The 9,664-nt window shown below is 40.1% G+C and overlaps 3 protein-coding genes across 3 annotated transcripts in view; 2 read left to right on the top strand and 1 right to left on the bottom strand.

The window, feature by feature from the left end:
- The window catches only part of LOC103510975 (proline-rich receptor-like protein kinase PERK5), a 32,993-nt gene that overhangs the window by 4,221 nt on the left and 19,108 nt on the right, over positions 1 to 9,664 (top strand). The gene's annotated exons all lie outside the window — the stretch shown is intronic.
- On the top strand, positions 84 to 1,328 carry LOC103511068 (protein diaphanous homolog 1-like). The gene is made up of 3 exons (XM_008475811.1): positions 84 to 101; positions 299 to 406; positions 789 to 1,328. The coding sequence occupies exons 1-3, from the start codon at positions 84 to 86 to the stop codon at positions 1,326 to 1,328; spliced, it is 666 nt and encodes a 221-aa protein (XP_008474033.1).
- Positions 4,095 to 9,610, bottom strand: LOC103511161 (ribosome biogenesis protein BMS1 homolog). Its single transcript, XM_008475913.3, has 8 exons — positions 9,599 to 9,610; positions 8,998 to 9,289; positions 8,243 to 8,481; positions 7,604 to 7,843; positions 6,770 to 7,040; positions 6,258 to 6,433; positions 5,486 to 5,638; positions 4,095 to 4,659 (listed from the first exon to the last, which is right to left on the bottom strand). The coding sequence occupies exons 1-8, from the start codon at positions 9,608 to 9,610 to the stop codon at positions 4,444 to 4,446; spliced, it is 1,599 nt and encodes a 532-aa protein (XP_008474135.1). The 3' UTR covers positions 4,095 to 4,443.

A 9,664-nucleotide genomic window follows, 5' to 3' on the forward strand; every position in this document is an offset into this window, starting at 1 on the left:
CATTTTCTTGGTTGTCTTGAGAGTTTTGTTGTTCTTCAGCATGTCTAGATGAGTGAGTACACCCATCACTTTGGGCATTCCTGATGGGAAGAAATGGGTTAGTGAAGAAAAATATTAAAATCATGTAGTTAAATAAAAGAGGCATGTATAATTGTATATTCAATAGCATGTAAAGGTACTGTAAGTAATGTTGAGATGGAGAAGAAGAAAATATCACACCAGTCCGTCCTTCCTTTATTATTACTAATAATAAAAGGTATAAGGGACGGACTATTGTATTCGCTTCGGTGGTACGGAGATCGCCAAGACGCTGGAAGAGCTGAATAGGAAGATAGCGGACCGAGAGAAGGAAATTCAGTCCATAGCGTCTACTGTGTTCAGTAGTGCGGTGGATGTTGAGGATAAGGTAAGTTCTTCTTCTTGAGATTTAAAGCGAAAAGAGGAAATATTTAATAAAGATATTAAAATTTGAAGGAAAAAAAGGCTTTCATTAGTTTTAAAATTAAATTTGTCCCTTTAAAATTTTGAAGAAAAGAAGAAAGCTTTTCATTAGTTTTAGAATGAAATTTCTCCCTTTTATCACCCAAAATACATTACATGTGCAATCGTGCATGCCAATTTTCAAGTCGAATGGTTGTTTCAATCTCACTAAAGTGAGTCGAAAGTTAGGTAAGTATTAGATTTGGTGGGTCTTTTAAGGGATGGTCCGAATTTTAGATTCAATAACCAATTGGTTTTGAGGTAGGTACTTTGATTGTAACTAGTAATGTTTCAATTTTATTTTACAGGAAGCGAAGAATCCCGGGGATGAAGCGTACAGTCCCTCAGGCTCTCTCACTCCTCCTCAACCCCCTCCCAGCACGGATATCGACGTCTCTCTGCCACCCAACCTCCATCAAATCCTCGCTACCATTAAGGAGAAAACCGCCACCTCCTCCACCCCCGCCGAGAGTATTCCTCCTATGCCTCCTAGTGAAGAACCCCTGCCACCCCCACCTGCCCCTCCAGAGATCAAGGTCAGTCGAGACCCACGCCAACAGCGCGTCGAACCCCCACCCCCTGGACTGGAAGACGAGTACAGTGAGCTAGCCACCCAGCAACCTCCGGGGTACATGATCCCCCCGTATGGACAACCTATGATGATGCCGCCTGGCTATGTAGGACCTATACACCCTATGATGCAACCTACCTACCCCGCCCCCATCCTCCCTCCCAATGTCCCTCTCCCGGCTTCTTGGTCACCTCGGTGGTTTGATTGGCGTCCAGAATGGTGCCTGTTGCTATCACTCGAAATCCGGGCTGAAACCAAAATAGAATTCCTTTCTTAGGGACTTTGTACTTTCCTTATCTTGATTCCTAATCTCTCTTACTTGCTCTTTTGCTAAAGTTTTAGACGAGTAGGGCGCTGTTGTGTATGATGGTGGTTTCGAACCAGTGTATTTCGGTTTTCCAATATCCAATATTGGCTAGAGTGAATTGATTCAATCCTCAGTCTTGGTTTTCACTCTGGTGAGTCTACACAAAATAAATTCGTTCCAATGTTCTATTTTCAAAGTGATCTTTTCTTACTACATTAGAACTCCAACTCAACATGGTGTCAGAAGTGAAAGCTTTACCTCCTCTGCTTGTCAATGGGGATGGAGATGCGGCGGATGCTTGGAAGCTATGGTTGCAACGGTTTACAATATTTTTACGAGCAAACGGCCATGATAACACCGCGCCGGAAAAGCAGGTAGCTATGTTCCTTCATCTGATAGGAGAGGAGTGTCTGCATATCTTCAATTCTTTTGGCTTAAATGATAAGCTAGACAATAAGTCTTTGCAGTTAGAAGAAGTCATTTCCAAGTTCACTGATCATTTCGTTCCGAAAAAGAATCTAACTTATGTTAGACATAAGTTCTTTACAAGAGATCAACAGGAGGGTGAATCCGTTGAGAATTATGTAGCTGTGCTGAACAAAATGTCCTATGATTGCGAGTTTGAGAAGTTAAGAGAAGATTTGGTGAAAGATATATTGATTGAAGCTAGACAATAAGTCTTTGCAGTTAGAAGAAGTCATTTCCAAGCTCACTGATCATTTTGTTCCGAAAAAGAATCTAACTTATGTTAGACATAAGTTCTTTACAAGAGATCAACAGGAGGGTGAATCCGTTGAGAATTATGTAGCTGTGCTGAACAAAATGTCCTATGATTGCGAGTTTGAGAAGTTAAGAGAAGATTTGGTGAAAGATATATTGATTGAAGCTAGACAATAAGTCTTTGCAGTTAGAAGAAGTCATTTCCAAGCTCACTGATCATTTTGTTCCGAAAAAGAATCTAACTTATGTTAGACATAAGTTCTTTACAAGAGATCAACAGGAGGGTGAGTCCGTTGAGAATTATGTAGCTGTGCTGAACAAAATGTCCTATGATTGCGAGTTTGAGAAGTTAAGAGAAGATTTGGTGAAAGATATATTGATTGAAGCTAGACAATAAGTCTTTGCAGTTAGAAGAAGTCATTTCCAAGCTCACTGATCATTTTGTTCCGAAAAAGAATCTAACTTATGTTAGACATAAGTTCTTTACAAGAGATCAACAGGAGGGTGAGTCCGTTGAGAATTATGTAGCTGTGCTGAACAAAATGTCCTATGATTGCGAGTTTGAGAAGTTAAGAGAAGATTTGGTGAAAGATATATTGATTGAAGCTAGACAATAAGTCTTTGCAGTTAGAAGAAGTCATTTCCAAGCTCACTGATCATTTTGTTCCGAAAAAGAATCTAACTTATGTTAGACATAAGTTCTTTACAAGAGATCAACAGGAGGGTGAGTCCGTTGAGAATTATGTAGCTGTGCTGAACAAAATGTCCTATGATTGCGAGTTTGAGAAGTTAAGAGAAGATTTGGTGAAAGATATATTGATTGAAGCTAGACAATAAGTCTTTGCAGTTAGAAGAAGTCATTTCCAAGCTCACTGATCATTTTGTTCCGAAAAAGAATCTAACTTATGTTAGACATAAGTTCTTTACAAGAGATCAACAGGAGGGTGAGTCCGTTGAGAATTATGTAGCTGTGCTGAACAAAATGTCCTATGATTGCGAGTTTGAGAAGTTAAGAGAAGATTTGGTGAAAGATATATTGATTGTATAGTTTTAATGTTTTTATTAATTTTGTATTCCTGAGGGAAGTTTCTTTTTATTTATTGATAAGCGACTTATTGTTAGTCTCGTTTATATATATATAAAAAAAAATCCCTTAAAAACTTAATTTCGAGTTGTAAATGGTCAGATTTTCTATTTACAGAAATTATATGAAACCCACACCTATGGGTTTTCTTTAGCGATTTTATATTTATTTTGTAAATACTATATTCAATTCCTGTGTGCAAATATTCGAATACTTTTATTTCATAAAAGTTATTAAAATATTCTTTTTTTCTGTCTCCATAAAATGAGGATTGGAGATTTAAGACAGTGAATTTGTTATATTTTTCCCCTTTAATTTGAATATAATATGGAAGTTACAAATGGGAAACAAAAAAATAATAGCTCATCCTAAAAGAAAATTAGCTAAAAAAAAAAGGGTGAGCAATGTTTTTCGGTCTTTTGTAAAATAATTAGGCGTGTAAAAAAGCTTGTAAAGAACTTAGTTTTTATTTTCAACAAAGTCTTGTATATCCGGATGTTGATTTATTATTTTGCTTGGGTGTATTTTTTGAAATCATTACAATTTCTTTTTCCTTTTTTTGCTCATATGATGTACATAATCTAGTGTCTATAATGTAATAGGGTGTAGTGTCTATAATGTAATAGGGTGTAGTGTCTATAATGTAATAGGGTGTTGCCATTATACTTTGTCATAGTGTCTATAATGTAATAGGGTGTTGCCATTATACTTTGTCAATTACCTGTATTGTATGCACTTTAAAATAAATAAATTCAAATTCAAATTCAAATAATTATTATTAATTCATTTACCTTTTTTGTACCTACTTTTATTTTATAAAAAGACAAACTATATTTCTCTCTTTTTCTTTTTCCCTCCCTCTTTTCTCTCTCTCTCCCTCTCTCCCCCTCCCTCTCTTTCTCTCTGAAATTTAGATTAATGTATTAACAAAATTTAGAGAATAAATAAATAATTTATTTATAATCATGTTAAAAAACAACAAGCTTCATGTATTTCTTTTGTATCAAAAATAAGTTGGTCAACATGTTTACCGTGATTCCCGATGGTTCACTTAAGTTGACCAACGTTGCACGTGGTTACCATATGGATGGGTGACGTGCGTAATAAGCACGTCACCCATCAATAAATTCCGCCCGTAAACAGATAAGGTTTATTCTCTGAACGGCTAGCTTTCTCCTATCTCTTCTATGTATTTCGGGAAGGCAAGACTTCAGTTCCCTCAATCAAACCTGAAAAACAAGGTGTATTTTCTCCGAATATCTGTGAAATCCATGATATGTATCAGTGTCCTTTAGCTTTCCTTTTCTCAGCCTTGGCATCCAGTTTACTCAGAGTCCTGAAGATGTCCTTCTTCATCACCCTCTGCCTCTGTTGTTTAGCCTCCTCCGCAGCCTTAGCTCTCAGTTTGAGCGCCACCATTCTTGCCTTCATGGCTTGCTTCTCCTTGGAATTCTTCTCCGAGTAGTTGGTACGAAGCATTTTCATCAGGGAAGCAACCTGAAAAACAAAAAAATAAAAGTTATACATAGATTTTCTTATTCTTTTTCTTCGCCTTTTCCCGTGTGCAGACGGGGTCGGCCTTTTTGGTCAGCCTCTCAATCAGCCCTAACTAGGGTGATTGCGAAGCATTTTCATCAGGGAAGCAACCTGAAAAAAAAAAAAAAAAAAATTCTTATTCTTTTTCTTCGCCTTTTCCCGTGTGCAGACGGGGTCGGCCTTTTTGGTCAGCCTCTCAATCAGCCCTAACTAGGGTGATTGATGATTGATTTGGGCTGATAGTTGGTTTTGGCTACAAATTTTACGAGTGGGTGCCCTTCGCACTCGAACTTTGCTATATCTTTAGCAAGGGAAATTTCAGGCTGGTATCCTCCCTGTTTAAAGTTCCCTAGCCAGACTGAGCTGGTCTACTCCCTGTTTAACGTCCCCCAGCCAGACTTTATTTATTAAAACAAACGAATAAATAAGCCAGCCAGTGATAGGTTGACAGATTTTTCAATAGAGTGAGTTAGGTCTTACCTTCTGTTCGCGATCGCTATGGATCACTGCTACTCTCTGAGGTTTGGGAGTCTCCTTGCTCTTGTACTTGGGTTTCATATGATAAGGCAACTCCTTCTGTAACCCTTCGCACTCAAGCTTTGCTATATCTTTAGCAAGGGAAATTTCAGGCTGGTATCCTCCCTGTTTAAAGTTCCCCAGCCAGACTGAGCTGGTCTACTCCCTGTTTAACGTCCTCCAGCCAGACTTTATTTATTAAAACAAACAAATAAATAAGCCAGCCAGTGATAGGTTGACAGATTTTTCAATACAGTGAGTTAGGTCTTACCTTCTGTTCGCGTTCGCTATGGATCACTGCTACTCTCTGAGGTTTGGGAGTCTCCTTGCTCTTGTACTTGGGTTTCATATGATAAGGCAACTCCTTCTGTAGAGCCTTGGGTATTTTCAACTTAGTCATTGTTTTCGGTTTTCTTACAATGGGCTGGAATAGAAAATAAAATTTAATTAATACAAGAAATAAAATGAAAATTGAACCTTTTGTTGAAAAAGAAAAAAAAAAAAAACGTTGAATGCACCCCTTTCCAATGGATCACTGAAGTTAAGCAACGTTGTGAATGGTAGGTATCCGGATGAGTGACCATCAAAAATTGAACCTTTGGTTGAAAAAGAATAAAAAAAAACGTTGAATGCACCCCTTTCCAATGGATCACTGAAGTTAAGCAACGTTGTGAATGGTAGGTATCCGGATGAGTGACCATCTGGGCAACCCCGTGCTCAGGGCCGGATTAGCCCCCCGCGGGGCCCGGGGCAGTTTCAAAGGCGCGGGGCCCCCAGTTTGGGCTGATCGAACTTAAAATTTTTGTGCTGTTGGCTTTTCCCAGCTGTGTTAGGTTAATGTGACGTCCTCAGTATGTGAGTAAGTGGGTAGCTTTTCGCGCAAATGGAGTGTAAAACCCCTATCACTAAAAACGCGGTCTTAGGTTTCTTAGTTTTGTGAAAAATGGGTTGGAAAATAGCCCTAAAGAAGTTTTCCCTTTGGCCTTTCTTAACGTAATAGAAACTCGTGTGCTGTACACACCAGTCCTCTTCACTTTACTTACCGTGTACATGCTATCGAACTGCGGGTCGTTATGCAGACCCCTCTCTCGTTTCAACTGTCCCGTGGTCTTCATTCCAGTCCAGCTATCCTTCTGTTCCGGGGGTAGGAGCAGTGAAGTGACGGGGTTGTACAGCTTGGGAATGTCCACCTTGTACCAGGTACGACAGAACACGATATCTGGGGAAACAGAAGGAAATTGATAAAGAATTTCAGTTAAATTTGAGACAAACATAGGTGTGTGTTGAAGTTTTTTCCCCATTTCGAAGGATCAAATCAAGTTCCAAGTTTTTGCCAGCCCAATTAGCTTGGTTGGCAGGGCGTCTGCCAAGTAAGCGCTTAGCCAATTCGATTCTCGCTCGGGGCGGATTTTATCCTCAACGGATAATGTTCGTTCTCGGAATATTCTCCTATCCTGTCTTCCTTTTCTCTTCGATTTCGGGACGATAAGACCTTAGCAGTTACAATTCCCTCTGTCAAACCTAAAAAAAAAAATCTTCCTATTCAGAAACTTACCACTCAGCATAATCTTATCTTCGAACGTGGCTCGGAACGCCCCTTGGGGTTTATTCAGGGCCTTCTTAATCTGGCCTCGAATCCCCGACACGGTCCGAATTTTGGCGCCCTCAAATTTGGCCACCTCCAGGGTCGAATTGAACATGTCCTTGATGAACGCTGTCTTCTTGTAGATCTTCATGGGAACTCCGGTCAGTTTGAGCTTCTTGGTGACCTCCGCGGTTTGATTGGCGTCCAGAATGGTGCCTGTTGCTATCACTCGAAACCCGGGCTGAAACCAAAATAGAATTCCTTTCTTAGGGACTTTGTACTTTCCTTATCTTAATTCCTAATCTCTCTTACTTGCTCTTTTGCTAAAGTTTTAGACGAGTAGGGTGCAGCTCAAAGTTTATTGAGCTTGAGCTGGAATTGTTCTAAGGAATAAAATAAAAAATCTTATCCTATCCTACTATGATGTACCGGCCTCGGTGGTGTAGAGGACGCTCGCCTGTTAAAAACAGGAATGCGTGGTAGGTTCAATTTCAATCCCAATCAAATTATAGAATTGTGTGTCCTGAATATGTATAAGTTGAGAATTCGACCACATAAAAAAAAGAGTGTTTCACCGGCATCGTAGCATGCCCATTCCGCAGTATGCCTCTCATCAGATGGGCGAGAAGGGACACAATAACAGCCTACCACAGGAGTAAAAGGACTCTTCAATCCTACAAGAGCAGTATAACAAATCACTATTATTATTTTTCTTTATTCTGCCGTCACCATTCGAGGAAAGTTAAAGCCGCTAAAACAACAACTCTTACTATTTAGTTTTCTCTATGTAAGCCATGTACGTACCTCTCTCTTAGCCACATCTTGTACAGCCAGGAACCCAGTGCCAGACCTTGTTATGGGGCCCCAGAAGTGTGCCATACACGCTACATGCTGCGGTGTATACTTGAGCATACGATAACGCATGTTGTCCTCCTGCTTGGAATAGATGGGCAAGGTTTGAAACCTACGCCACCCCACGGACATGATGACCGGATTCCCTGACTTGAGTATCTTGCCGTACCAACGATGCTTCTTAACTCGGGCCTGAAAAATTATTAAATAATAGTTTCTGGTTAAAATTTGATCAGTAAAAAAAAAAAAAAAAAAAAAAAAAAAAAAAAAAAAAAAAAAAGCGCACTCTTCAGGATTCGTTTTCGGAACAGCTGGCTTTTTCCTATCCTGTATTTCCTTTCTCTTCGATTACGGGACGATAAGACCTTGGTAGGTACAGTTCCCTCAATCAAACCTGTTAAAACAATTACCTGTCAGGCCGGGACCACAAAGTGGATTTTAAACTCTAATTTGAGCAATCTTATCGGCTGAAAATTTTGAAATTTTCAAAAAATCAAACAATCATATTGCTTATACCGAGATTAAACCTAATCCAAGATTAAACTTAAACAGAGTTTAAAGTCACTTTGTGGCCCCGGCCTTGTTACTTACCCTAACACAGCCTATAGTTTCTTCTCCCGGCTGCAGACCGCCGACTATGAGCGGATAAGTGGGATCAAAGTTCTCAATCAGCTCACACGGCATACCGTCTAGTTCTACCCGTATGTAGAGACCTGCCCGGAACCCCTCGAGTTCGACACGTGCGTTGTCATCCAGGTCGTGGAACTGCTGCCTGTTCAGCTCTGCCTGACGCGTGGCCTGCGTTTTCAGATCGTCATAGTACGTGTTGCCTGAAATAAATTTGCATTGAGGGTTGCTGTTCTTAAGTGGCTTTAGCTTTCGCCGAATGGTGATGGCAGAATAAAGAAAAAATATCTTTTTGTATCAGCCATACACCAGGGTTTCTAGACATGTTTAATTGGGTTGTGCTGGTGTTTCTGATTCCATTTTTTGTAAATTAAATTATATCTTGTGGTCCAGCCTAGTAAACTTGCAGGGTAACGCGTCTGCCTTGTAAACGCTAGGTCGCGTGTACGACTCCTGCCCGGGGCGGACTTTATCCTGAAAGATCAGGTTCTTTTTCGGAGCGGACCCCTGTCCTATCTTTTAAAACTTCTCTCTTCGATTTCGGGACGATAAGACCTTAGTAGTTATAAGTTCAATAGTTGTTCAGATCCCTCTTTGATAACTCCTAAAAAAGGTTATACTGTGACCATGATTATTACTTTTAGTCCAAGCCTTGTTATTTTCTTAAATTTTGGGTCTGTAAAATTTTCCCCAAGCCCCTAATATGTTTCCTCTCTTACCTCCTCCATCTTTATCATCATACTCCGCATCGAACTGTTCCTTCAGCTTTCTCTTCTTCTCCATCAGCTCCGCTCTGGTCTTGGGTTTATCATCTCCACTGCCACCTCCACTAACACCTCCACTGCCACCTCCACTCTTATCTCCACTGTGTTTCTCGCCAGTCTCCAGATCTTCGAAATCTCCAAAGAGTTCTTCATCGTCGTCCATGTCATCGAGACGTAGAAGTTCCGAAGCGTCCTCGCTTGCCTTCCATTTGCCCGTCACGAAACAGTCCCGGATCGAATCCTTTATCTGGAAATGAAATAAATGGAAATAACCTCTACATAGAGGACACCTCTAAAAAGCAGATTATGGCGGCTTTGTCCGATATTTTGAGTGTCCGTGATATTGGGAGAGGCTTTTTCATAAGAAACTGATAAAAATGTCCCTATTCCCTTAAAAAGTGTCCGTCTTTATATAAAAAAAAGATGAGTGTTCGCTGCGGTTTTTATTTTGTAGCGATGAAACAACTGCTACATTAGACTCGCGTGGTCTGTGTCGTAGCATGCACGATTGCCCATCCCGTAGTATGTCTTTCATCAGATGGGCGAGAAAAAACACAATACTTCCCATTTTCATAGGTGCTGGATTAACACGAGAACAACAGAAGAACAAGTACAAATTTTT

The sequence above is a fragment of the Diaphorina citri genome, unplaced genomic scaffold (genome assembly GCF_000475195.1).
Source record: "Diaphorina citri unplaced genomic scaffold, Diaci psyllid genome assembly version 1.1 scaffold2, whole genome shotgun sequence".
Classification (NCBI taxonomy): domain Eukaryota; kingdom Metazoa; phylum Arthropoda; class Insecta; order Hemiptera; family Psyllidae; genus Diaphorina; species Diaphorina citri.

Bases quoted from the DNA above. Each gene is read 5' to 3' on its own strand.
- LOC103511068 (XM_008475811.1), top strand. The intron at 407-788 runs GTAAGTTCTTCT...TTTATTTTACAG, and splicing joins CGGTGGATGTTGAGGATAAG to GAAGCGAAGAATCCCGGGGA.
- LOC103511161 (XM_008475913.3), bottom strand. The intron at 5,639-6,257 runs GTAAGTAAAGTG...TTTCTATTCCAG, and splicing joins AGTTCGATAGCATGTACACG to CCCATTGTAAGAAAACCGAA. The intron at 4,660-5,485 runs GTAAGACCTAAC...TTTGTTTTTCAG, and splicing joins ATAGCGAACGCGAACAGAAG to GTTGCTTCCCTGATGAAAAT.